This window comes from Oxyura jamaicensis, chromosome 12 (assembly GCF_011077185.1).
Source record: "Oxyura jamaicensis isolate SHBP4307 breed ruddy duck chromosome 12, BPBGC_Ojam_1.0, whole genome shotgun sequence".
Lineage (NCBI taxonomy): Eukaryota > Metazoa > Chordata > Aves > Anseriformes > Anatidae > Oxyura > Oxyura jamaicensis.
Window position 1 is genome coordinate 12434358 of NC_048904.1, and position 27310 is coordinate 12461667.

At 54.9% G+C, this 27310-nt stretch overlaps 1 protein-coding gene across 3 annotated transcripts in view; it reads left to right on the forward strand.

The window, feature by feature from the left end:
• Positions 1–225: 225 nt before the first annotated feature.
• MTMR14 (myotubularin related protein 14) overlaps positions 226–27310 on the forward strand; it is a 29731-nt gene continuing 2646 nt past the window's right edge. Inside the window, exons 1-18 of one of the 3 annotated variants that reach the window (XM_035337673.1) lie at positions 226–425; positions 503–648; positions 4379–4487; positions 5470–5545; positions 6178–6238; positions 6783–6905; positions 7410–7483; positions 9901–9971; positions 10098–10172; positions 12193–12259; positions 13184–13269; positions 13597–13673; positions 13922–13958; positions 15113–15183; positions 15793–15842; positions 16060–16198; positions 18747–18923; positions 26610–26765. In XM_035337673.1, the coding sequence (XP_035193564.1) occupies positions 303–425; positions 503–648; positions 4379–4487; positions 5470–5545; positions 6178–6238; positions 6783–6905; positions 7410–7483; positions 9901–9971; positions 10098–10172; positions 12193–12259; positions 13184–13269; positions 13597–13673; positions 13922–13958; positions 15113–15183; positions 15793–15842; positions 16060–16198; positions 18747–18923; positions 26610–26765 (1718 nt within the window). In that variant the 5' untranslated portion in view covers positions 226–302. Of the gene's footprint in view, positions 426–502; positions 667–4378; positions 4488–5469; positions 5546–6177; positions 6239–6782; positions 6906–7409; positions 7484–9900; positions 9972–10097; positions 10173–12192; positions 12260–13183; positions 13270–13596; positions 13674–13921; positions 13959–15112; positions 15184–15792; positions 15843–16059; positions 16199–18746; positions 18924–26609; positions 26766–27310 lie in introns of those variants that run through there. The other 2 variants (XM_035337674.1, XM_035337675.1) reach the window with 2 other exon arrangements.

Sequence of the window (27310 nt, forward strand, 5' to 3'; positions counted from 1 at the left end):
CCCCGCTCGGCCTCAGGCCCCGCCGCCGCTCCCGGTCCCACAGCCCCCGCGGGGAAGGCCCGGTGGGGTCCTGCCAAGCCCGTAACCGGCACCGGGCGGGCACCGGGCACGGAGCTCTCCCCCGCCATCAGCTCGACGCCCGTTGCTAACGGAGCCCGGGCGCGTCGCGCGATGATGACGTCATCTCCGGGCGGAAGGGGCGCGACGCCCGCTTGGCGGCGCTGGGCGGCCGGGCGGAAGTCGGCGGCGGCGGCGCGGGGCGGGCGGAAGCGGCGCCATGGGGCGGCGGCGGCGGCGTTGAGATGGCGGCGGCCCGCGGCTGCCCCCCCCCGGCGGGCTCCGGGGACCGCGGCCTGGCCGAGCTGCTGCTGGAGTTCTCCCGAGCCCAGTACCGGGCTAAGGACGGCGGCGGGGCTGCCGCCAAGGTGAGCGGGGGGGGGGGGGGGGGGTTACCGGGGGGGCACCGGGTCCCGGTGCGGGCCCTGACGGCGGCTGTCCGCAGGTGGAGCGGATCGAGCGGCGCTGCCTGGAGCTCTTCGGCCGGGACTACCGCTACAGCGTCATCCCCAACGCGCACGGCGAGGTCTGCGCGCACTACCCGCGGCACATCGTCCTGCTCGAGAGAGACGCCGCCGCCGCCCGTGACCCGTAAGGCCCCGGAACCGCCCGGTCCCGGTCCCCGCCCCGCCGCCTGCCCGGCCGCCCCTGCTCGCCCCGCCGGGGTGTCCTGGCCGGGAAGGCTTCGTGGTTTGTTCCCCCGGGAGGCCCCGCCGCGCCCCGTGGGGCTGCCGTTAGTTACAGCTGCCCCCCCCCCGGTAATTGCGGCTCCGTGCCCGGTTAGCACGGGGCCGGCCCGGGCTCCCCGCCCGCCGTGGTGTGCCTCCGGACACGGCCTCGGCTCGGGGAGCCGGGGGGAGCGGGGTGCCCCAGCCCTGCCGTGCTTCACCCGTCCTGGACGTGCAGAGGGTTTGCAGCGCGGCTCGGGCTGCGGGGTGCCCACCCTGACTTCTTCAAGCACCCGCGGGCACATCAGAAGGGTGCGGTTAGAGAGGTCTTGGCGTGGAAGGGGTCTGGGGTGGGATTCCCCCCCCCCAGGGACGGGACAGACGGACACAGTCTCGGCAGCCGTGCTCTACCCGCACCACAAGCTGTGGCGCTGAGCTTCAGTCCCTAACGGAAAGGCTCCTCGCAGCCCAGCGTACCTGAACACACTTCTGGACTTCGACCCCCCAGCTTGGAACCACGTTGTTTACACTCATGGCTGAGCACCGTCTGCTCCCCGTGGCTGTAAAAACAGCCCCCTTTTTTTTTCTTTTCCCCCATCCCAACAACACATAACGCAATCCCGCAGCTTTAACCGTGCTCGTGACGAGAGCAGGGCGCTCGGGGGACGGCGGCTGCCACGCTCCCGCCGGGGTCCTGGCGGGGCTCCCCCCGCTTTGCCTGCCGCAGGGATCCATCCCTCGGTGCCGGGTGCAGGTGCTGGAGGTGGGGGTCAAGAAAACAGCCCCGGCTGGCTGCCGGGTGAGAGCGTTTCTGCTTGAGGTTGGGTTAGATCAGGTGAGAGAAAATGAAGCAACTCGCTGCAGAGGGGAGGGAAAGCGAAGTCAGCAGCCAGCAGGGCCTTTAGGGAAGGGAAAGCAAACGCTTCTGTTTTTCCCGGTCTTGCAAGAGCGGCGGTTATGTAACTCTTCTGACAGGCAGAGTAACCCAAACACGCGTGCTTGCGTTCAGGGTCCTGTTTGCTTCTCAGACTCCACAAGCCAGCAGTGGCAATCAACGCTTAAAATACCAATTCATTTTCAAGTCTTGATCTCTTGTCGCAGAGAGCCGTGGCAACAGGCTGCCCTCCGCCACCCCCTTCCTCCTGATTTCTGGGCACTCGGCTCTGTAAAAGCTGCTCGGTACCTCTTCCATGAGCCCAGGTTTTGGTTGCACCTTCGTGCGCTGCGGAATAACTCAGAAATCCCCAACAAATCCTAGCGGTACAGGGAACGGTGCACTTGCTGTGGCGCGGAACGCGAGAACCTGTTGCAGTGAATGGGCCGGTCCCTCTAGGACCTGGTGTCTGGGGCTGCCTTTCAGCTCTGTAATGTTCTCATTCAGCTGGGGAGGGCTCCTCGAGGTGCGCGGGACGCTTCGTACCTCTGAGAGTGCCACGTGTTCTGGGAGCAGTTTTAGCTTGTGCGAGCGCGGCGCTGCCCCGTGGGTTTTGCTGGTGCAGCCGTTTCTGCAGGGAGCTAGCAGGAAACTGGCTGTTTTAAACCCAGATCCGTTTCCTGACCCTGGGCAGCTGCGGGGGGGGGGGGGGGGTTAAAGGGTCTTGCTCAAGCGTTCCTCCAGCTTGGCTACCCGCACTGAGATCGAGGCAGCGGAGGCGTGGGAGGCATTTGGTGTGTCCGTGGCTACCAGCCCCGGCAGCTGGGTGCCCTTGGGCTCGGAGCTGCTCCTGGTGAGCCGCACGAAGTAGCAGAGGGCGTCTGGCAGCCGGGAGCGCCTGCCCTGTGCTCCGAGAGCTCTCCTGGCCCGCTGCAGGGCACGGGGAGGCTGCGACATGCCCGGTTCTCCTGCACTTAGAGAAAACCCGCAGAGCTCAGGCCCGGGCCGTGTCTTTGGCTCCACTTGCCAGTTCCCTGACACGGCCGCGCTCCGAACGAACCTGTTACGGGCGCGCGTAACGCAGCAGCGTGAGGAACGCTTCAGTGCCAGCGCTGCCGCGGCCTCGCATAGATTACACAGCTACCAAACCGGTTGGGTGCTCCTACAGGACGTGTTCCCCTTGCTTTTAAAAAGATAAATCTGGGTCTGGGGCTGAAATTTTTGTACAAAACCCCGAGAATTAGGAGTTGAGGCGCACGGCATTCCCCCTCTTTCTGCGCCCGGTCCCAGGCGGCCTTCTGGTGTTCTCGCAGCGTGTTACTCGCGTGCTCTCTGAGGAGGGCGTGCTGGCAGGGAAATTCTGCAGAGCAGAGCTGCCGGCTGCTTGCAGGGCCGAGGAGGAGCAGTTTGGGTTGTGCCCGTCGGGCGCGCGCTCCCGCTGCCCGCACGCAGTCGCGTAGCGCTGCGTGGTGCTGGCACTTCCCCGCGGTGCGCTTCGTGCCCCTGCGTCCGTGCTGTTTAAAAATTAGCCTGGCTTCTCTCTTCGAATTCTAGTAAATGTCAAAGCTTTGCGGAGCTGGAGGAAGTTCTTGTTTCTGTAGGGAAACACACGGAAAATCCGAAGCTTCATCTGTGAATTCTGGGAACTGAGTTGTTTGAAAATCAAACCGCTCGAGCCAGGTTCTGTTGCCCCACGCTGTCCCCTGGCCATCCCTGGGGGCTTCTGTGCCTCACCGCACACGTGTGGGTCTCCTGCGTGCTCCGCACAGCAGTGCTGCTGCATTTCAGTCCCGCTGGAGAGCTTCCCGCGATCTTATTTGTCCCTTTTGTAAGACTTAGTGGGTCGATAACTCACGGGCACGCAGAGATCAATGAGTTCATCTAAGTCCTTGTGCTGAGCTCTGCTGCTGGAAAGGGCCAACTGGAAATTCTTGTTAATCATCTCTAAGTGCATGATCGTGTACTTTTGTGTGACTGGACTTCATCTGGCTTCTGTTTTGTCGGTCTGGACGCTTCTGGAGCTCCCTGTGGGATCTCTAGTCCTCCTCTGCGATACGCAGCCCTTCAGGAGGTGCGGACAGCGCGGGTCTCGGCTTGGATTCCTGTCAAATTTAGGCTGGGACTTGGAAAAATTACAGCAGTAAGTTGCTTCCAAAATGTCTCCAACTCAGAGCACATTTCTGTTTTACTTTAACCAGAAAAAAAACATAACGTGTAGTTGTTCAGATGCAGCTGCCGTGAATCTAACCCCTGTGCAGCCCGCCAGGCAGTTGACGGGGAGTTGTCTAACTGTCCAGCGACGCGTGTGCTCAAGTGACCAGAGCTAAGGTTCGTCGAGTGCCCAAGCTTTAATTTTCTATTTTATTTATTTTTGCTTGCAAAATTCCCCCTGACAGTCACCGGTGCTGAGCTTCTTTTTGGCGGCAGGGTGGTGGAGAGGAAAGCAGGCTCTGTTTTTGCGGACGCTGGCTTCCTGTGGCCGTCCTTCGCTGATCAGCCACCCGCGTGCCTGAAGCAGACCACGCTCATGGCGCCGGCGCGTGGCTGCTCCTGAAGGTGCTCGCTGCATACTCTGCAGCCGCTCTCTCAAAGCACAGATAAGGCAGGGAAGCTCCCACGCGTGTTGCGCAGACGATTCTGAAAGAAACGACCTCTCGCCGAGTTCAGAGCTGGCTTCTGAGCCCGAGGGATGGGGATTACAGCCCGGGGCGTCGAGCTGCTTCGCTGGAAGGCGTTTGGGAAGGTGCTCCGTGTACTGACCTGAGTCTCTGTCCCGTAGGTGTGAGAGCAGCGTGCAGGTCGGCAAGCTGCAGGACCTCATCAACCGCAGTAAGATGGCGAGGTGCAGAGGACGATTTGTTTGCCCGGTCATTCTGTACAAGGGAAAGGTAAAGCTTCGCCGTTACCTGCCTTAACTTAGAAAATGACCTTTCTCCGTGACATTTGAACTGTGCAGCCCCATCTTCGGTCGGTTGTCACCTTTCCTCATGCGGTAAAAATCTATTCTTAGGCACAGGCAGGCAGCCTCTAGCAGTAAGCAGCGTTTGCTGTCCAGGCTATATAAATCATCTGTGGGGCCTTCAGGCTATTTAATCCCACCCGTCACGAGCACCGCACCGAGGATCGAACGTTAAATCCGTACGTGTTCCTTCTGAAGGACCAAAGATACTTGGCTTTTGAGAGGGGAAAGACAGCTATAGTCGCTCTCTGCCCCTTCCCAGTAGTGAGCTCCCTTTGAATAACTTGTCCCTAAAAAGACGTTCCCCTCGTGTGTTCCCTGGGGAGGCAAGATTGCATAAATGGTCTTATGAACGTGTGGGCTCGTCTGCAAGGGAATCTATATGAGAGTGAAATTGGATTCATTTCTTTGTGGATTGCTTTAGCCGTTCTGAAGCCCTGTAGGAGTAGTCTCATTTAGAATTTAAGTAGCTTAATTCAGTTTTCCTAGTTCAATTCAGAGACGCCGTACGAATAGCAAAATCATACCTGTGATGATTTTAATCTGGCTTGGGTGAAGCCGTCCTGGGCTGAACCTGCCGACCCTCAGCAGCAGCGAACTGCCCGGGGTGGCACTGGGACCGTCCCCAGCCTTAGCAACAGGAGTGTGGAAGATAAGGCTCGAGCAGAGTGTTACCGGAGGACAGATGCTGCCAAATTAGCAGGAAGTGACTGCGTTAGTGCATCGGAGAACTGGAAATTAAAAAGTGAGAGAAAAACTAGCTACAGATAAAGGCATTTGGCAGTCTGATGTGTTCGGAGAACTTGCCCTTGTAGGTACAGCTGTGTGTAACGGGGCAGCAGGTGGGCCAGAGACTGGGTACGGGGAAGACTCTTGGACTCTTTGTGGTTAATAACAAAATCTTCCTCCAGCATATTTGCAGATCAGCAACGCTGGCTGGCTGGGGAGAGCTGTACGGGCGCACTGGTTACAACTATATCTTCTCAGGTGAGTGAGGAGCTGGCTGCTGCTGGCTGCCTGGTTGGGCCGCACAGCACTGGGACGTGACGGAGAGACAAGTCTTTTCCTGAGAGAAGGTGCAGAACTGTCCTGCAGCTCCCTGTACCAGGCCCTGAATGACAGGGCAAAACCTGAAATCTGGTGTGTTTCCAAGCAGCGTACACGGGACAGAGTGCCATGCCTCGTAGTGCAGGGAGGAGCAGCAAAAGAGCTTGGAGCTAAGAGTGAATTATGGGAAGCAATGCAGACAAGTGAGGCAGCCCAAAAGATCTGGGGTACTGATTCCCAAACGCTGTGGGGTGGGGGTAAATAAGCCCTCACTATTGCTGGCTAGCCATTGGGAATCAGATCCTCCTAGTGGTGAGATGTCCCGGGCTCCGGGGAGAACTCTTCTGAAGAGCATTGGGTGTCCGTAGTGTAGGACCTGGAGCTTGGCAACGACAGGGGGGGCTCCATTAGAAGACACGCTCTGCAGGAGGAGGAAATGTGGAGGATTACTGAGAGAGCCTATATGTGGAGAACAGGTGCCAAACCATAGCATTCTCAGGCATTTGTATGTCTGTAGAAATAGGGATTGTGTTGGCTTAAGCACATTTCATTTCTTAATGCCTTCCTTGCAGGGGGCTCTGACGATGCCTGGGCAGATGCAGAAGACATTTCAGAGGAGGATTCTGCACTTAGGTTTGTATCAATCACTGAGACGAGGAAAAGAGAGATAGACCAAAGCTGACTCATTCAGCCACTCAATTCTGCTCTTCCCTAGTCTGGGCTTCAGGTACAGGCTTGAGGTTGTCACCGAGCTTGGGGTCTTACTTTCCTTGATTTTGAAAGAGTCTTGAATACTGATGGCTGGCTGAAGCCAGTGTAACTGACGCCTGCTAATCTGTTGCCAGAGGGAAGGGACAGAGGATGATATAAAGCCATTAAAAGGCTACTTGAATCACACAGAAGTGTGTGATTCACTGAAAAAGTAGATCTGTAGGCTGGGGAAAATATTCTGCAACTTAACGTGCTGGTTGCAGAACAGAGCGAGATATGGAGAGGGGACCCTTAGCACTAATCCTGCGTATCAGTTCATTGCAGAGTCTGACTCTGAGCTGCGGAGACAAGGCTCCTACTATGGGGCTTCTGGCTAGAAGCAGTTCAGGAAGAACTCTGCAGTATTGTGCAGGTAGCATGGTCGGCCTTCCATGCTGATCTTGCTTTGCCTTGTTCCATGTTGCAGAAACGCAGACTCGCAGCTGTTTGACAAGGTCAGAGGACATGACATCAAGCTGCTTCGTTACCTTTCTGTCCGGTACATCTGTGATCTGATGGTGGAAAACAAGAAGGTGAAGTTTGGCTTGAAGTGAGTCTGGGTTCATTCGTTTTTTTCTGCAGGCTTTGAGTTGCAGGTAGCAGCCCTCCCGTGGGAATTGTTACTGGGCGTGCATCCTGGGAGCAGTTCCTGGAGTGGTCCTACAGCAGGATCATCAGACAGTGCTGTAGAGAGAACCCCACACTTTTACACCAGAGAAAGCTGTATCAATGGGCAAGATAACTGCTTTCATCTGTCTTCTGCAGCCTGAGTAGGTTTTCTCTGTAGAGCTTGATGTGGCAACCCCTTTTCAGAAAGGGGAGCCTTTCACTTGCGTATAGGAGCAGGCTGCTTCTCCCGATATTCCTCTCAGAGGAACGCTTTCATATTTTAGGGCTGTACCTGTTAATCTGGATGTGTTGCATAAGTTCTGGCTCTGACCATCCCTGAGCCGAGTCATTATGCGGGAAAATGCGACAGGAGGCTTTTGGGATGCCGGTGTCTCCATGGAAAAAACGGTACAAATGACTGCTGTTTTCCTCTTGTCCTGTGCAGTGTGACGTCTTCGGAGAAGGTGGACAAAGCTCAACGTTACGCTGATTTCACACTTCTCTCCATCCCATACCCAGGTACAGGACTGATGTCCAGAGGGACTCCCAAGGGACAGGTGACAATCTGCTGCTGGGGACTGGGAACTACATGTGTGCGTGGTGCAATGGCTGTGGCTTGCTTCATGTTACCTACGCTCCCTCAGGAGAGCTCGTTTAGACTGAGAGCAGTGCCACAGATCCGGATATTCTGGCACTGCGAGTTGGCATTAGGCGCTCTGAGGTGGCAGCAGAATTTCTCAGCAGTTGTGATGAATTCAGGCACAGAGAAAACGTCCCAGTGGTGGGGCTGGGGTTAAGATGGCCGTTGACAGCCCTGCGACTCCAAAGTACTGCCTGCTACAAAGCAAGCTGTATGTAAACCCACGATTCTTAGTATTTCCTGGTCCTGCTGCTTCCAGAGGACCACTGTAATTCTCAGTGCTAGGTAGAACCGTGGCGTGCAGCTGAGATGCGAAGCACTCCAGTCCACCTCCCTGGCTATGTCAGTTCCTGTGCCTAGCAACCACCGCTGGGTCACTGGCTGAAGATGAGCTGAATATTGCTGGCTGGCTGCTGCTGCTGGGCTCGGTAACGTGAGCGGTGTGAGGCTGCTGTGTTCGAGGTCTGGCTGCCACAGAGGACTCTTCTTTTTCCCTTGCGCACAAAGAAAAGGGGACAGGGACAAAGTGGTCATGGATGATCCACACTCAGACTTTTCCTTGGTTACTAGTTGTTGCCCCCTAAGGTGTGTGTGTAGGGGAAAAGAAAGGCGTTAGTGCCAGTTCAGAGAAGCTGCCGTAAGATTTCCCAGGGAGGTTTCCTTGCAGATTGCAAAGGGCTGCGAGAAATAAGAGTATTCTGTAGCACGTGCTGCCATTTGTCTTGCCACACTTAGACAGTGGGAAAGACACTGTGCATAGGTCTTTGTAGCATTTGTAAAGAATGAGGAAGAAGTGAGTGAAGTTGTAGCGTTCTTACCTTGTGGGGATCTGCACAGTGTGCAGTGCTCAGTGATGCGCCTCCCTCTTCTGCCACCTGGGACGTTTGCTGTCTCTTAGCAGCTCTTCAGTGCCGTGCTAGAGGTAAATCTTATCACACTGGAAACTCCCTGCAGATGTTACCTGATTGTAGCAGTGCAGGTCCAAAGGGGAATGCCAGCGTTCTGTTAAAATCTGAGGCATGCATATCTAAGGATCAGCAGCCCCTCTAGTGACTGGCGAAGTGTAGTGATTAATAGGTTCTTATCAGCGTTTCCAGGTTTGCACTGAAAGAATTTCCATCTTGTAATTTGCCTCTAAAATGATTCTGAGATCCTGTTGTCTTAAGTGAATGAAGCAGTGTCCAGACACGACTGTCTAGGGTGAAAGACTTGGGCTGAAATGGGGTATCTGCAGAAGCGTTTTGTGCTTTCTGGTACAGAAGCCCTCCTTTCCTTCTGACTGGTAGTTGGCATTTGTGGGTGCCAATGCTTGCTGCTATAATCCCTCACTCTTTGCTTTAAGCCAGTGTTTAATTGGAGTTAAATCTCAACTGACAGATTGCTTCCTGGCTGCGTGTTCTCTGGGACCAGTCCTGTCCTTCCACGTAGATTTTTTTCGCCATTGAAGTTGTTTGTGATTTGCGGAGTAGGGATCGAAGCTTGTGTATGCAGAGCCTGGCACAGGGGTGTCCTGGTGACGTGGGTGCTGGGAAGCTTCTGTGGCACACACCGTGCCTCAGGAGAGGTGTTTCAGGTAGCCTGCAGACAGCTGCAGTGCTAATGGTGCTGCTCAGCTGTGACTATGTGACTGCAGCTTGCAGCAGAGACTTCAAATAGTTGTTTGAGAAGAAACAGGAGCCATAGGGCAGAAACTTCAGGAGGGGAGGGTTTGGGGAAGCCTTGGAAATGGTTATGTACCTGCTTTCTGCAGATAGAGCAATTCTGGTGTTTGAAAGGAGAGACTTAAATGTGAGAGAAACCACAGTTGCCCCTGTGAAGAGAAACCACAGGCCCCCACAGGGCCCTTTCTTGTTACCTGCAGCAGACGCCCTGTGAAACTTGGCTTTCCCCAGGCTCCACCAACATCTCTCTTTGCTGGTTCCTTCTCGCTCAGGATGCCAGGCTGACTCCTCAGATCTGTGCAAAAGTCAACGGCCCTGCAACGCGCAGGTCTTTGGTGAAACCTGTTGTTTGAGAGGATAAAGCCAGTCCCTCAGACACCACGTTCGCTGTGCCTTTGGAGTTTGCTCTTTGTCTGCCGTGTGAGTGTGTTGACTGCTGAGTGCTCTGGGTTCTTGCTGCTGGGAGGCCATGCTGCACGCTGTACTGATTACTGCTCTTCACTTCCCACAGGCAACACTTTTGATTGGTTTGGTGCTCTGGAGCCCAGGGCTGCCAGCACTTTCAGTCCCGCAGGGCCCTTGGGCTGTTAGATATCAGTTGGCTGAACAGTTGTTCATTATCTCATGTCTTGCAGGCTGTGAATTTTTTAAGGAGTACAAAGACCGGGATTACACAGCTGAGGGTCTCATATTTAACTGGAAACAGGTATAAAATGGAAAGCTGGGGGCTTTACTGCGCTTAAGCTTTGTTTTTTGAAACTCATTGCTTTCAAATCATGGTTTTTCCTCTAACCAATTAAGGTTTTTTGTTCTTGTTGGTTTCTCCTTCCAGGATTATGTAGATGCCCCACTAAGTATCCCAGCCTCTCTGACCCAATCTCTGAATATCGATTGGAGCGAGTACCAGGTGAGCAAAGTAGGCATCGCTCTGGGAGGTCAGAGATTCAATCAGGAAGGATCATTAAAGATTTGAAGGCTGACTCGTTGCTGTTGCAGTAATCTGGTTTACTTCATGCCCTCCCAGTGGGAGCGAGGCTGCAGACTTGACTGTTCAGAATAGCAGTGGAAATCCTCTACCCAAAAGCTCTGTGGATCGGTGTGTCCCAAGGCAGCCGACTAGAACATCAGATCTGTTTCTGTAGCTTGCGTAAAGCTAGCAGCCCATTAGGGAGAGACGTCGCTAATAAAGGTGAGGAACGTGCCAGGAAACTGAAAGCAGCGTTACTTGTTCGCAGTGCTAGTTAGGCATGTGGCAGCTGGACAGACTTCCTTGGCTAGGGAGAGACGTGAAAAAAGTCAGCCTTCCCTCATGTGAGCAGTAGCCACGTAACCAGGCACCTTCTTAGTGGCTATGCGAGGCCCTTATCCTGTTACAGGAAAGGAGAAAATCATTACTGGCCGCATCTGCCTTGCTTCTTACTGTGTCAGCATCACAAATGATGACTGAACTCTGAGGTTTGCCCAAGCTTCCAGGTTTACCTCGATTCTCACATCGCCTTGCATTAATTGTTGCACACCGTTTCACGTGGAGGATCTCCCAGTCCTTCCAGCTTTTGGTAGGACTGGTCACTGTGCCGGAGCTCGTCGTGCGCCTGCGCTCTGCGGCTGGAAGCAGCACAGAACTAGCAGAGCTCCAAGTGCTCGGCTGGTGCTTGTTTGTCAGTGACGAAAATAACGTGAGCGCCAGCACAAGCAGTCACAAAAAAGTAGCTCGCGGTGTTGAAGCGCAGGCCTATTGGGACCGCGGTTTGTTTATGACTAGAAACGTGTTCACTAAACTACTGAACAGCCAGTGTTTTGAAAAGGTTATTAATAATTGAAGAGCGTGTAAGAAAATAGATGCAGAAATGATCTGAGGACTGCAGAAGGTGCTGTGCTTAAAGCTGAAGTTCAGCTAATCACAGCGCTGTTTGGGGGTTAACTTGATTAATGTGTAAGTACCTTCACAGCACCGAGCCTGCCAGACTTCAAGAAGTGTTTGGATAGCGCTCTCGGACACATGATCTGATTTATTTTTTTGGAGGGGGTGGTGGTCATCTGGGGACCCAGGGGTTGGACTTGGTGATCCATGAGGGTCCCTTCCAGCTCGGGTATTCTGTAATTCTACGAAAATACTAGTTGTACAGCACCCTTCAATCTAGGGAAGAAGAGCTGCACAGGAAGCAGTATCTGAAGCCTGAAATCAGGCATTCAGATGAGGAAAGCAGTCTTGAATTTTATTTTTGAGGATTTGTCTTGGAACACGCTGCCAAAGGAATGATGAACTGTCACCCTTAGATTAGGTGCTTTATTGGGCAGAGCTGTTGCCAAGCGCGAGCTTCAAGCTGTATATGGGGCAACTGAAAATTCCTGGTTTGTGGCGTAGAGGCAGACAGGATGATGGGATGATTCCTTCTGGCATCAGCGCAAGCAAGCTTGCAGTGGAGCTGTGGGCAGCCCGGAGGGGCGTTTTGCACCAAAAGGGCTCAAGTTGTGGGGACGGGCTGCTGACCTTGGCCTGCCTGTCCCGTCCTGCTCCTTGCATCACGTCCGCAGCTGTAATGTGGCTGCTGAGCCACTTTGTAAAGTGCACGCGTGCGGGGGGCTGCAGAACTGGGTCAGCGCTCCACAGGTGTTTGCCAGCTCGCTTCAGTACCTCTGAGCATGGTCTGCCTGGGGCTTTGGGGCTGCAGGCAGCAGGTTCTGTGCCAGCCAGCCAGGCAGTAGCCGTGGCCTTTTGTTTTTTAATATTTTTCCCTGCCTGGCCTCTTGTTGCAGAGGGCTTTTCTCAGAGGATGTGGGGAGCAGTTAGAGGACCAAGGGGAAAGCCTGTCACTGTAACACATGGCCGTGGAATTATTTCACTGGGTAGAGAAACCAGGAGTACAGCAAACTCTGAACTGCAGAGCAGCCTCTTGCTTACCATCAACATTTCTCTTTCGGCACAGAGCTGGGACCTCGTGCAGCAGACGCAGAACTACCTGAAGCTGCTGATCTCTATCATCAATAGTGATGGTAAGGCAAATTCCTTGCTTCCCAGTAATCTAACTGGAGCAGTTGCTTTCTCCAGAAGCTGATAGTGCAGCTGTGGATCGGTTCCCAATGCAGAAGAGCCCATTCATGGAGAGCTTCACTTCTCTCTCTTCAGAACAGGGTGATGGTCCTAGAGTCTCAGGGCTCCAGCTCTCTTCCTAGAGAGGGACTTGCTGATCCCTTTCCTTGTTGTTCCTTTCCCTGTTGACTCTCTTACTTGCCGTGTGTCTGTATTTTGTCCTCCTTATCTGGAGTCCCACTAGGCAGCTGTTGGAGCTCCTTACATCCTCTGTCATCTCAGCCACCCCTTGAAGGAGGTACATTGCCCTTTGTTGGCACCCCATTCCTAGGCACAGTGACTTTATACCTAGCACGGTTGGAGAGATGGAGCCATGGCTGGCTCTGCCCACCCAGCAAACTGCAGGCTCTCCTGCAGTTACACTGGGACACGCTGCAAATGTTCTAGAAAGCACGGGAGTTTGGTTCCCTGTGCGCCTCTGATCAGTTTGTGTCAGTGGGAAGGTTGGTGAGACTGACAGAAAGTGGTCAGTTGGAGCAGGTGTATTTCTGTTGTGGGGATAGATTGTGATAATGGGTTGCAACTGGAGGGGTGCATGCTTTGGGCAGCAAAACAATGTTCATACCTAATGACTTCATGTTCTGAGCAGCTGTCAGAACCAGGACAGCACATCAGCTGGGGCTGCTGACAGCCCAGGACACTCTGAGCAATTTGTTGGCTGCCATGTTCAAGACAAAATGTTCTGGCTTGGTGGCTCAGCTCTGTTGATGAGCCCAGGCTGGGGAGTTGGAGAATAGCTTGTCACTGCAGATTTGCCGTAAAGAAGTCATTGCTCTTGTTACAACATCTTTTTGTTTCCTTCTCCTTCCCACTCCCACCTGTAACAGACGACAGCGGGCTGCTGGTGCACTGTATATCCGGCTGGGATCGAACTCCTCTCTTCATCTCCTTGTTGCGCCTCTCCTTATGGGCTGTGAGTACCTGCCTGACCTGCTCTGCTTCTGGGGGAGGTTGCTTGGAGGGTGAGCAACTGCGTCACCAGAAAGCGGTGCTGGAGCACTTAATGTTTCTTTTGCTCATCCTGCCTTCAGAGGGGGTGTGGATCGAGTTTGAAGTGGAGAGCAAAGATGCTCAGGGTTTGGAGCTTGTGTGCTGTAACCACGAGGGTGTTCAACTCGTGCTGGAGGCAGAGCAAGCTCTGGGCACCTTGATTCACCATGCCAGCTTTCTGCAGATGCTGAACACCAAGTTCCAGTCTCCAGGACTGCTGCCTGAAGTCTGTTTCTCATTTGCTTTGCAGGATGGGCTGATCCATGTGTCCTTGGAGCCGTCAGAGATTCTCTACCTGACAGTGGCCTATGACTGGTTTCTCTTTGGGTAGGCACGCTGAGGTTTATTTCTTTCCGTAACCCCGCACAGCAGGGGAGAAGCCTCCAGAGGGTCACCTTTGGTGTTTGCTCACAGCCCAAGGTAGATGGTGGGGCATCTCTCACTGAGCTGTGACAAAACGAGGCTAATGCATTTTCTGTCTGGAGGATTAGTCACCTGGCTGTTCTTGATGACCTGTATTGTTCGATTCTGCTTTCTGGCGAGTGACTGACCTCCCTCCCTTGCTCTCTTTCCAGGCACATGTTAGTCGATCGACTCAGTAAAGGAGAAGAGGTGAGCGTCTCGTCTGGGGCAGTGCCTCAGCATTGCCTTCTGCTCTCAGGGTACTTGTTTCTGGTAGCAGCATTCATTGTCTGCTTCGTGGCAATGTCGCTGGTGTGGATGGGCTCTAAAAGGGTTGTTGAGGTGCTGCAGATGTGAGGTAGAAGCCTTGCCCTGCCACTCCCTCACGTGTAAGGTGTGGGACTGCTTTTCTGGTGGTTTGCTTGGTGGGTGTCAGTCCTGCTGGTTCCCCACAGTGCCATTATCGGCCGCTGCTGAAAGGCTGCCAGGGCTTGCTATTCAGCTCGGCAATGAGAAGAGAGTCTTAAGGTGTGTGACTCCTGGGAGCTTGGAAATAAAGCTGTGTAGCTGCGTGCGCTTGTCCTGCGTGCCAGCTCTGCCGCCTGGCTGCTGCAGCTGCATGTGGCTTGTGTGCTTATGGGCTGGTGGAGCCGCTGGTGCTGGTTCCAGGGTGTGTGTCTGGCAGTGCCCAGATGGGTCTGGGAGGCAGTTAGGATTAGTGGGTTAGTTCTGTTCAAATCAAAGCAAAAAAAAACAAACAGGAAAAACCACGATTGCTCTGACTGTAGTTGCAGTACATTGCAATGTCACTTTTGGATGGAGATCAAGAGGTGGGAAGTGTGTCTAACCCTATAGCTAATCCCCTGCTCCTCAGACTCTAGCCTCACTAGAGGATCCCTGCCTCTGAACAGTATCACACCCCTTGGAGAAAGCAGAGCTGGAACTCGGGCCTGTTTTCCGCCTTTCAGGGGTTCAGGACCCCGCATTGGTATCACTCACCCCAGCTTTCAGCTGGGTTTGCTGCTTCCCTGGAGGTATGAACAGCTGCTGGGGGCCGGGTCTGTTCTGTTCTGTGTTGGTGGCAGGAGCATATGCTGTGTGCTTGTGGCGTGTGTGCAAGGTGTTGATAAGGAGACCTGTCGTGCGCCTTCGTTTCTGGGCCTCCCTGTGGCAGGGAACAGAGGGTCAGTTTTACAAGCAGGAGAAGGCCAGGGATGGGATGGTGGCAGCCTGTGGCATGCTGGAGTGTGGTAGCTGCAGATTTCTTGCTATCTCCATCCTGCCAGCACCTTCCCACCAAGATAAGAGGCTGCATGAAGCTTCGGGTTCATTCCTGAACAGCTCTTCTCTCTCCCTTTGTTCAGATTTTCTTTTTCTGCTTCAATTTTCTGAAGCACATCACCTCTGAGGAGTTCTCTGCTGTGAAGTCACAGAGGTAAGGAGCCTCTGCTTGCTGCTGCATGGGCTGCAGAGCCAGGGAGCTTGTTAGTGCTGTTCCTTTGGGGAGCTCGAGGCCCTGGTGTCCTGGCCCAGATTTCTTTAATTTATTCTGCACTCTGAAGGCTGCAAAACGGGGCCGAGGCTTGTGAGGTGCCACGATGTGCTCTGAAAACCTGTCCATGCTGAAATGTGCGCTCTGCTTAATGACTACCCGTGGCTGCTTTAGCACGGACGAGCCCAGAGGTGTGGGCTCTGGCTGAAGCAGGCTGCGTGGCAGGGTCCGCCCTGTGCTGCTGGCGGGGGGTAGCAGGGACGGCTGGTTCTTAACAGGCTGCTAAAGGTTAACCCCTAGTTCAGGAGGGGCAGAGGGGAACATAGCCCACCCTGGAGGAGGCTGCCTGCAGCATGTTGCAGCTTGTCAGAGCATGGGGTGTGGGCTGGGACTGCTCAGAGAGCTCCCACCGGCCCCATCCCCTCCCCTCTGTCCCTGCACCACTGACTTCCCGCTGCTCCGGCCCCGCTGCGTGCTGCAGAGACCTGGCTGCGGCCAGCCTCCTTGCGGCACTGGAGCGTGCCCGAGGTCACCCGGTCTTTTCTTCCCCAGGAGGAAGAGCTTGTCACCTGGCTTCACCCTGGAGGAGATCTGCATGCTCAGTGAGTGCTGCCGCTGAGCATCAGCGCCCTGGGGTGCTGGTAATGGTCGCTTGGGGCCTTGGGTTCCCAGCACCAAGGGGATTGCACAGGGGTGTGCTTCCCTTGGGGCCTCGCGAGCACGAGGCCCTCGGGCGAATCAAAAGGGTGTTGCTTGAAGGGGGGAGAGAGTCAGCAAGACGTGGCTGGCCTTCAGGCAGCTCTGTTTTCGTCTTTCTAGAGCAGAGAGACCGAGGCAGCACCACGAGCCTGAGCAGCGACTTCTCCCTGGGGATGGAGAGCTCCCCCGGAGCAGCCGGGAGCTTCACCTACGAAGCCGTGGAGCTGATGCCAGCAGGAGCACAGGCCCAGGCAGCATGGTGAGGAGATGACCGCTCAGTGGGCTGCAGAGCAAGAGGGGCAGGCGAAGGGTGTTCCTCAAGTTTGCTTTCTTCTCCCTGCCCCCACCCCTTCACTGTTAGATTTCATCCATGAAGGATTTCATTACTTCTAAAAGCTCATCCTGAACTGCAGGAGGAATGGCATTTGGCAGTGGCCTCCCCAGGGAAAAGAGGAGGCAGAAAGCTTCACTGCCCTAAAATGAAATTGAGTTTATAGAAGAGGTTAAAGGAGGAGCTGCTGAGTTAGTGGTAGGTGGTCTGGGTGGCCAAGAATCTCCTCTGTACTTAAGCCCCTCTAACAACGTGAGGTGTGTGAGTGGAAGCAGGGTGCTGTCTGCAGTGCTGCTTTGGGATACTTTGGGGGGAGAATGTGAAATTCTCAGTGCTCCCTGTGGGAGGGGGGTCACATAGGAGTTGCCTGGGGGTGCTGGTGGCTGTCTGCAAGTGGGGACTGGGGAAGGTGTAGGGTGACTGCTCTGGGACAGCTGTTGTGATTGCTTGTGGGGTTTCTGGTGCTGTTTGGGGATTCCAGAATCTTTCTGTAGGGTTGCCCCTCTCAGTTTAATTTTTCTCTCCTCTCCCTCAGCACATGTGAAGACGCTGTTTTATATTGCAATTATTTTAAATTAAATCTGGGTTGTGCTGGAGGCAGCTGGAAGTCTTCTGAGACCGAGCCTGCAGCCATGCTAGTGGCAGCAGCCTTTCTAAAGCACTTTGTGAGTCAGTTTATAAAACGCTAAAGAGGGAAAGAGATAATCTTCCTGGAAAATCCGCAAAAACGGTGATGGGGACCCCCCAAACTGCATTTGTCAAGTGTCCATCACAGAGTCCTCTTTAACACACAGAGTATACCTGCCCACAGCAAGTAGAGGACAACTTCCCGCTCGTCTGGATACAGGGTGTAGGAATCTGGAAGCATTTACAGTGCTCGGGAGTGCTCAGGACACGCAGACTAGATCCTGCCGCCCAGACTAGGTCCCACAACTCAAAGCTTACATGGGATCTCAAGATACAAAGTGGTCAGAGCATGCTGCGAGACATTTGCTGCACCTGTACATATCAGGGCTTACTTTTGTGATGTGTTCTCTAATTCTAGTTTGGTTTCGTTCCTGTTGGAGCCATCAGGTTGTGTTGGGGCTAGCTGCCAGCACCGCACTGGCGGTTTGGGCCCGTGCTGCGGACGTGAGCTCAGGGAAGGGAAGGTTGTGAGGCCTTGCCACAAGAGTTTAGCGAGGGAACTAGGCGCGGATGCCTTCCTGCAGCCTGTTGTGGCTGTGTAGTCTGGAGAGCAGGCAGAGCTTGCTGTAAGCACGGTGATCGACAGAGAGTTGGGCTGTGCACAGCATGAGAGGGGAAGAGAGGAGGTTTCTTTGTGCTGTCCTGAACACAAGTGGGCTCAAGGTCTCCGTGCATGGAGAGGCATTTTGTTTGTTAGCTGTACGAGCCTGTCTCTGCGGGCTGTTCTTGGAGATGTTGGCAGCTATGATAACATGAGATGAATAATGTTTGAGAGAGGCTGTGGTGTGATATTTGAGGGTGGACACACTTCAAGGAGTGAAGGGAGGTATCATGCTTCCCACCGTACAGTGAGCCTGTCTTTAGCTGCGCTTGCTGACAGTTCTTGATCTCAGTCAAAGTTAAGGGGCCCTTTTCAGGAAGAACAGCATCTTCTCTTTGCATTAATTTGCCTTTTTTTTTTTTCTTCCTATTTTCTTGTGTATACAGCAATATCTTTACCCGTTTCGCTGTGATATCAGAAGGTGAAAAATTCTTGGGACTTTTCCAGAGGGGAAAAAATATATAAGTAGAACCTCCTGAATGTGGAGCAGCAGCGATGTGGATTAGTTCCAAACGTGTGTGCTTGTTTGGCACGTATCTGGACAGTAATGTGAGCGGAGACCTGGTGCAGCAGTGGACAGTGAATTGTGCACAAGTCTGGATGCACCGGCTAGAAAAGAAGCCGGAGCAGTTCTGGGCTGTCAGCACAGAGAGGAAGAGGACGGAAATGCACCAAAGAGATTGTCAGTTCCGAGCGTGTGGTCAGTGCAGTGGTGTCTAAAGGAAATCACTAAAAGGGAAAACAACACTGGTGTTGTGTGCTTGCCACCCTCATCAGTACACAAAAACGCCCACCTGGGCCGGGCTCCTCAGCTGGTACACTCTGCAGAGTTTGAAGCAGATTGAAATGGTCTTTCCCTGCTGGGAGGCCTCTTGCTTGAGGCGTTTTTACAGCTAGACTAAACAAAGCACTCGCTGTATGTGTGTGGGCTGATGCATTCTCCTGTCTCTGATTTCCAAGTCACGTGGATGGTGATCTATAAAAGAATGGGCTAAGATGTGTTGAGCTCGGTGTGCCCCCAGCCCTCAGCCGTTGCCTGACTCACTGTTCCTTGGGAGGGGGGAAGGCAGGCTCAGGGCGAACAAGAGTTTTTAGCTGCTGGGGTAAAATCTGGTCTGTTGTGGAAAGAATTCCTAGCTGGAGAACGTGAGAGAGCCAGCTTTCTCACCCAGGCCCTCCATCCCACAGGAGGAAGAGCTGTGCATCATCGCCGCAAGCTGTGCTCTGGAGCAGGGCGCAGCAGTCTGAAGACAGGCTGCCTTCCACGGGGATGGTCGAGGTGAAGTCCTCCAGCTCCTCCTCCTCAACGCATTCTGATAACTTCCTGAGGATTGGAAGCAGCCCGCTGGAGGTGCCCAGATCCAGGTGAGATGGGATGAAGCAGAGCGTTTCTCAGCAAAAGGAGAGTTGGATAAAGAAAGCGCTCAGAACCAGAGCACGTGGGTTTGTACCTACAAACAGGCCTCCAGAGGCTTCTCCCTCACTAGTTCCCATGTGAGAACTTGCCACTAAACACCAACTCCTGCCTCAGCCCACTTAGAGGAGTGAGGAACTGCCAGTAACAGCTGGGTGTTCTGCCTGTCCTCGGTGCATGCCTCTACTCCACAAGGTCTGGCTTCTTGGCATCCCGCATGCTTGGATCTCACAGCACTCTGTCAAATGCCCCCACAGGGATTTGGAGTGGTTGAGTTGTTGGGGGAGGAAACATTTCAAGCCAGGCAGACCTCACTCTGCACCTGTCCAGTCCCCTTGTCCCTCTGCTGACGTTTCTGACATTGCGGGGTGAAATTCTGGGTGTCGGTGGCATGCAGAGGTAGGATCTACTGGGAGCAAGCTGCAGGTGCTGTGCCAGCCCCAAGGGTTCCTCCTGCAAGGCTGCGTGTTCCCGCTGTGCAGCTGGGAGATGGGGATCCTGGGCCTAATCTCGTGCCATAACAAAGGATATTCTGGCACTCTTCTGAAGCCTGATGCTGTGGTAGGGCAAAGTAGAGCGGTGAGCTAAGCTAGGGAAGAAAGAGCAGAGCCTGTGGAGCAAACCCCATGTGTTGAGACCGACAGGGGGATAAAGAGGCTCTTAGATAAGAGGTTGCTGTTAATGGCATCAAACGCTTGTGTTGTCTCTGCGGGTTTTCTGATGAGTCTTTTTCTAGTGATTCCCTTCAGAACAGCCACCAGCCAAATTTAAGTACATTCTCATCACATGCAAAACAGTGACAAACAAGTAAAGCACTGAAAATTTGTAAGACTTCTTAACAAGCTTCTCAATTCCAGAGAAGAATCACTGTGACGGTTTTCATAAATGACGGTGACTGATCTCCCCGGGGAAAGAGATCAGTAGGATGTTTCCCAGCTGTTGCTGGAGCCCACCTCTATATTCTCTGAAACAAGTCTCCCAAGAAGAAAGCAAAATAGCAGAGAGAAAGCAGCTTGTCTTGGGGTCTGCCCTTGTTCATAACAGCAACGCCACTGTTCCTGTGTGTGGTCTCGTGCTGTTCCCAAGACACGGCAAGCTGCATGAAGTGCCTGGTAGCAAGCTTGCAGCAGTGCTGTGGCAGAAGCTGCTCATAATGCTTCAGCTGGGCTCTGCTCGGTGGAAAGAAGAGAGTTGGAGTAGGCAGAACAGCTCCGCGGGAAGGGGGTGATCACAGCCCCTGGGATTTGCGTTCCTGGGGCTCAGAGCTGATAAAGCCAGCAATTATCTTCCCTCTGGCTGTGTCTGGATGAGGTGTCTATACTGTTTTGGATGTTGGGTGCCCACTGATGTCAGGTGCTCAGAACCAGCGTCCCCAGGGCTCCAGGCAGTCGGCATGGTGGGGAAGCTTGTTACTTCCAGAGCCACGGTCCCAGGGGATGGCTTTTCACTCTGCCCAATAAGGAGCTCTCGCGAAGGAGCTGCAGTATCCCCTCATTGTAAGAAGTAAATGTTCTGTGAATTTCACTCTAAGCACTTCTGTCTGACCTTTATGCCAGCTTCTGTCATGACACAAAGCCTTTGCTTCAGCACAGCGCAGGTGCATCACTACATCCCCAGTCCGTGCTGACTTTAATGAGCAAGGCAGTGTGAAAGGCTGAGCTGAAAAAAAAAGCGCAGGAGAGGAAACAGAAGATAAAAGGGGATGCCGTTGCAAGGCCTGAAACCAAGGGGATGGGAAAAAGGAATCATTTGTGAGGCCAAAGTGAAGTCAGATGTATGCAAAGGTGGTTAACTTGTTATGCTCCTGCTGGGTGGAGGTGGGGTGTGCACCTTCCACCTTCTCCATCTCTGGTGTCACCTGGGTTTCCTCTGCTCCTCTCTGTGCTGGCTAGAGGAAATCAGCCTGGAGACCCTGCAGAGAGTGGGTGGAATTGTCAAGGCAACAGCTGAACTGAGCTTCTCTTTCCAACCAAGTCTTCTGGCACAGTCACCCTCCTTTGCCTCGCAGCCTCTTGCCAGATCAGCCAGACTCGGGTCGCTGCCCTGTCTGCCTTCCCCGGGTCAGCACTGCTAACAGCTCGCTAGCTGAGGACTTGAGCAGTGATTAGCCTTGTTAGCTGCCGTGGCTTGCACCTTTTGGGGCCTGAACGCAGTATGTCTGATCTCCAGAGAGAGATGTCACTCAGCGTGGCTGCGTCAGTCTGAATTCATGCAGTGAACCTGGTGCAGGTGATGGGTGTCACAGTACCTCAGCTACCATCCTCCACCTGGAAGGAAAGGCAGAGGCCCGCTTTGGGTGGAGGAGTGTGGTGGAAGAGTTAAATTCTCTCCCTTCCCCCCCCCTTGAACAATGAAGGACTAGGATGGAAAGGCTGGAGCACAAAGACTAATCATGACGCTGAAAATACCTTTATCTCTCCAGCGCTGCTGCAGGGTAACACCCCAGGCTCTTAAGATGAAGAAACTCCTGTACTTGACTTCCTAATCCTGGTTGTGTGGCCATAGCAACAAACCACTTAACCACTGCAGCAGCGGTAGAGGAAAAGTGGTTGCTTGTAAAATGCCAGCAGGCACCCTTCAGGCAATTCACATCAACAGTCCAGCCCGTGTGCTGGCAGGCAGGGGAGCTCAGCGGGGGGCGGGAAGGGAAAGCAAGCCGTCTGCGAGATGAGATGAACGGCTCCTGGGCACAGGAGCCAGGGTGTCCAAGGGAAAGAGTCCCAAATAGCAGGTGAGCTGGTAGGAGCCGAGTGAGAGCAGTCACCTCACCGGTCCGTCCGAGTCCTGCTCTCCTCCAGAGGCTGCAGGTAGCTGTATGGCCCTGGCTGATTCTCGGAAGGCCAACTGGAAGGCTTCCCCGCAGCAGGCTGTCTTTCCAGCTTAGCCCAGTGCAATGGCAAAATCACATCTGCTGAGAGCAAACATGCGTGAAAATGCTGCACTGATTATTTGCAGGGTAGGACACGGTGCATCTTGTTCTACAAACCGAGAGCTCCTGAGTACAGCAGATAGCATGCGCTAGCTCCAACTCCCTGCGTGTGAGTAGTGTCAAATGCAAACACGGGATAGGGTCCGCAAGCCACTCGTGGTCCACGCATCCCATGACGCTGCAGAAAAACCCTGTATCTGTGTCAGGGATTGAGTGCGTGTGCACACACCGCTAATGTGGATTAGCAGACGGATAATCTTTGATTGAATGTGCTTTTGCTAAGTCGATTAAACAAAACCCAAAGAACTGTGGTCTGAAGAGCCGAAATCTGCAGGATTTAAACCGTGGAGGAACTGCTCTGGTCAACAGGCAGAGAGAAGTCCCTCAATTAAAGGGCAGCAGGTGGCTCTGATGTGAGCGGAGGGAGCGCGGGGAGGGACAGAGAAGCTGCCGCCCCTTGGTTTGGGCTCTTTCTGGTAGTGATGGGACTGCACGTGTCTTGCTCCTTACATCCACCTGGCTTGGAAGCTGTATCTGCGAGGTGACAGCAGCCGCAGGAGGACAGGAATCCTTGACAAGAAGGTTTTCTGGCACTGCCACACGATCTGACCACAAACCAGGCCCGCCAGGCCCCTGGCTGGCAGGTGACGGCGCCGCAGTCCCAGGCGGTCGTGCTGGCGGAGCCGCGGGGCCGTTAGGGCAGCGCGCAGCCCACAGCCAGCGGGCTGGGATCCAGCCGAGGCCGTCGGTGCCAGGCGCTCCTTGCCAACTGCTCCCACACACAGGAGGGACTGGCTGCCCTCTGCTCAGGCTGCCCCAGCCTGCCCGTGCGCACGGTACCTACGTAACGCTTGATTTCGAGGCACAGAGCCTGCGCTGGCAAGTGAGCTGCTGCCCAAATGCCTCCCAAACAGTCCTGGGCATGGAGGAGCGGGGCAGGTGAGCGGGGGCCGGCCGAGAGCCGAGCTGCTGGGCGCTTGGCGCTCGTCTCGCTTACGTAGTAAGGCACGGAAGGATCCCCGATCGTCGCTGTGCCTCCGGTGTTGGCTCTCCTCCGGTAAGCGGGTGGCCGTGGGCTCGGAGCTACTCCGTTCTGTGCAGCATGTTGCATGGGAAGCGCTGACCTAATTACAAGGAACCGTTCCAGGCTAGGAATTGCCAGTTTGCGGCCCGCTAAAGGTCCTTCCTCGTGTGAAGGAACAGCTTGCAGCTCATCTCTGTTTTGCTAATCTAATTTTGTTAATTTTGCACTTTTGAGGGAGTTTCTTCCCACTCGTGGACCTGAAGAGGTGGGTGTGTGAAGCTCACTTTCATTCTCTTTCTGTCTGCCATTAGATGTCTGTGGCAGATACGGCAACTTGAAGACTTGCTGTATCTCCTCTTTCCCGACCGTGTCGGCTTTGCTGTAGTCCTCTGGCTGCTTTGCGCTGCCCCCCCGGCTAGCCAGCCTCTGGCACGGCTGTAATGCGTTGCAGACCTGTTGGTCCTACAGGCCTGGGGCCCCAGCACCCACAGCTCACACTGGGGCATCAGCGAAGCCCTTTTTGGGCCTCTGCAGCAAGATTTTACCAGCAGACTTCAGGGGCAGAAATACCAGGGCCATTTTCACCTCTGGCATTGACCGGATTGTACCGGTCAGCCTAAAGACGTTGGTCTCAAGCCCAGCTCAGCTTTTAAGGAGCTCCACTGCCCTTGTAGCAAGCACAAAATTTGCCATGCTTTGTCTTCCCCGCCCCTCTCAGCCAGCCCCTGCTGTCTTCTGGGGCTGTTCAAGGTGCTTGTTGGCTCTGACACTTCCCCAGGAGCCTCCTGTGAGAAGTGAGGGGGATAGAGAGAGAGCCTGCCGCGGTGTTTTAGCTCTGCTGGCTGGGCTCAGATGTTAAGGCCAGGAGACAAGACCTGGACTCAGCGCAGAGATGATCAGTTTATTGAATTAATCATCAAGTGTTTCTTCTGCTGCCGGGAGGTGAGAGGCAGAATCAGCTGACTTGGTCTCCTGGACTCCTGTGCTATTAGGTTGGATGTAGCTTGATGAATTCTGAGCTGCCTGGGGCAGCCTGGAGGGGAGGACGAAGTGAAAGGGAGAACGAAGCAGCACGTGCTGTCGGGCAGTTTCTGGGGGCTGTGCTTTGGGATGGGGCTCCCCGTTGTTCTCACCACAGCTGGGTTACAGGTGAGAGATGGGAGCCTGGGAGCGCGTTGCCCTTGCTGTGGAGCCAGCCGTGGAGCGGTTTCAGACCCACCTGCCCCGTCTCTGCAGCATGGCCAGAGGGAATCGACCTGTTCGGGTGGTGGTTCCGCACTGTCAGGTTTGCACAGCTGCTTGGCAGGGTCAGGGACCCCAGGAAGGGTTCAAGGGCTACAGAACCACCGAGTCCATCTTGGAGGAGGGATGTGATGCTTTCGTCAGCCTGTACAAGAACAGGTTGAAGAGGTGACTTGATCCACCTCCCGGAGGTGGTGTAAGATCGGTGTAATCTCAGCTGACAGCCAGGGAAGGTGCCCCAGCAGCTGGGAGCTGAGGCCACGCACCCAAAGCAGGAAAGATCTGCTGCTCACCTTTGTCACAGGCTCACCTGGCCGGGGTGATTGGTACTGGGCAGTGACATTTCTGCTGTGCCTGGTGCTCTGGATCACGTCTTTGTTTGCCATGTGGGCAGCCTCCTAGGCACCTCCTGGTACTACTCCCTCCCTGCACAAGAGCTGCAGAGCTCTGTGCAGCTCCCTCCATCTACACCTGGAAGTCCTGCGTACCCAAGCCCATCTCCACCTGTTCCTGCTGTCCAGGCTTGCCATCTTCACAGCCTTTTTATTAACCTGTCCCCAGGCCTGTCCCGTTTGGCAACTCATTGCTTTCCTGGTGGTAACGCTGTCCATATCTACTTTCTCTGTTGCCTACAGACCTCTTCGCTGCTTTAGCTCAAATTCTGGTCACCGCACGTGTAGCCAAGCTGCTCCCATTTTTCCTGTCTGGCTGTGCAGCCTCAGGGGAGGTGAGCGCCTCCTCTTCCCTGTGTGCTGAAGCAGTGTTCCTCCAGTCCTCGTTTGCTTCTCCCTGGCTTTCTGCACTGTTCCTGCTGTGCTCCCAGCATCGTGCTGTGCTCTGGGCCCAAGTGTCCTGCCTGCTCTCCTCTGCTTTACCTTGCAAAGGCAGGGAGAGGGGAGATGTCAGTGGAAAGCTGCTCCATTTCCTTTATGAATTCTTCATGTTCCAGGGAAGCTTAGCCCTGTGTGATCTCTAACAGTGCGTTCTACTGTTCCACTTCCAAGATGGGAAGTGCCCTCGTTCTTACGTCTCTGGCATTCTCCCAGTGGCTGACACCCGGCAGCCCCCCTCTGAGCCTTGCTGGGTTCACCTGGCAGCCTCGGGACAGGGGCTGTGCGCGGCAGGCGAGGCTCAGCTCTTCCGTTTCCTGCTGTGATGCCCTTCTGGAGCCCGAACAGCGGCGATGCCCCGACCTGCAGCTGCAGGATCCCCAGCGCTGCGATGGGGAGCTTGGTGCGGCGAGCCGTGGGACTGCCCCTGGTTGTGCATCCAGCTCGGGCCCTATTGCAGACCCCTCCAGCTTGGCTGCATCGATCAGCCTAGTTAAATGCCAGGCTGGGGATTAGATCTGGAGCACAAACAGGTTTCCCCCTGTGCTTTCCCCCTCTCACACCAGTCTTGCTGAGGCCCTCCTGGCTGCGGGAGATCCTGTATTCCTCGCCGTTCCCCGGGTCTCTCGGGGAGCAGCTGCAGTGCGCCACTGCTATTCTTAGCTGCGGAGACGGCGTGCGAGTACCTGGCCCGGCAGAGCTGGAGCTGGAGCTCTCGCACTGCTTGCTGCCCAGCAGATCTCAGATAAATTATCCAGAAGATCTTGGGAGTGTGTAATTGAGTATCTCTGCCACAGGCTGTGCTTGCAGCAATGTACACTCTGCTGTGCAGACGGGCACAGTAATTGCTCGCTCCCCCGAAGCCGAGAGCTCCGGGTCCGTCTCGAGTGCTTGTGCCTGCTTCTCGGTGATTTTGGAGGGACGCCTCGGATTCGCTTGTCAGATTTCGTGCTCCCTCCTTTCCTGGCAGGAGGTTAGGTTACGTATAGCAAACAATTACCTTCCCCTGGCTGTTTTTCTTACCCTAAAGGTGTTTTGCTGCCTGGCTCCTGGCACAGCCCACCCTTCTGACACAGGGCTGGAAAAGCCCGCAGCTGCCCGAGGGGCAGCGACCAGCTCTGCTCCGAGCTGCTGGCAGGGCCTCAGGACTGACCTCCTTTCGAAGGGCTGAGGACCAAGGATCTCTAAATCTTCCTCAGCAGCAGCCCAGTCACAGTGACGGTTCGCCGTGGCCCTAGGAGGTGCTGCCAGCTGAAACGAGCAGCAGGTGGATGTCCCCTGTGAGGGATTTGGGGCCGCCGCACCTTGCTAACGTGTCTCCCAGCTCTGCATGGCCACCTGCTTCTTGCTGGCTCTGTCCTGTCCAGCCCTGGGGGCACTTCTGCTGCTTTGTCAGCCCCGGCCAGCTCGGCTCTCCCTGTGCTTTCAAAGGAAAAGCTTGGCCCGGGGCCGAGCCGGAGCTGCATGCTGCACCCTGGTCCCACGGCGTCAGAGCTGCTGGCACGGGCGCTGCTGGCAGCCGGCCCCGCACGTCCCTGGCAGCGGCGTTAGGGGAAGGCACGTGGCTGAGCGACCTGACTGACCGCACCGTCTCCCTCTCTCTCTGCCCCAGATCGGCCGACCATTCTCTGCCCGGATCTTCCGTTTCCACAGACTTTGGCAGCTGGCAGATGGTGACAGGGTGTGGCAGCATTCGGGAGCAGGCGAACCTGAGCGCGGACGCCTCTCTCCCTTGCAGCTTCCCGGATGAGTTCCCTAGCACTTGCCTGTAAGTGTCTCAAACGCAGGATCTGTCCCCTGGGGGCTGTCGGTGAGCGCTGGAGCTTTGTCACCCTGCCGCTTTCGAAGAAGCCTGGGAGCCTGTAACAGGCTGTCCCGTCTGCGCTGCCTTGATGCTTTCCATCTGCAAATTCTGTCGCTGAGAAATTCTGGCACTGAGCCCGCTCTGGTTGTGCCGGACTCTGAAAGAAACCGGCTTCTTCTCTGCCACGGTGCTCTCTGCAGGACGCCTTTCTCTCTCTTCCCCAAAAGCAGTGAATTCGGGCATAAATCTGGTGCAGCTGAGGATTTGCGCTTGTCGGGGCAGGACAGGTGACCCAGCCCTTCTTGCTTTTGGATCTTCTACATCCCCCTGCTGGGTTCAGAGCCTTGCTGCAGGGGGAGAGGGGCTTTTATTCTGTCTGACCGCGTGCAGCAGCGTTTGCAGGCGCTGCACCTCGCCCGGGCAGCAGAGCCCCCGCATCCTGCTGCACGGCGCTGTGCGGAGCGGCTGGGAGGCACGCCTCACTCCCCAGGCTGAAAGTCACCTCTGCA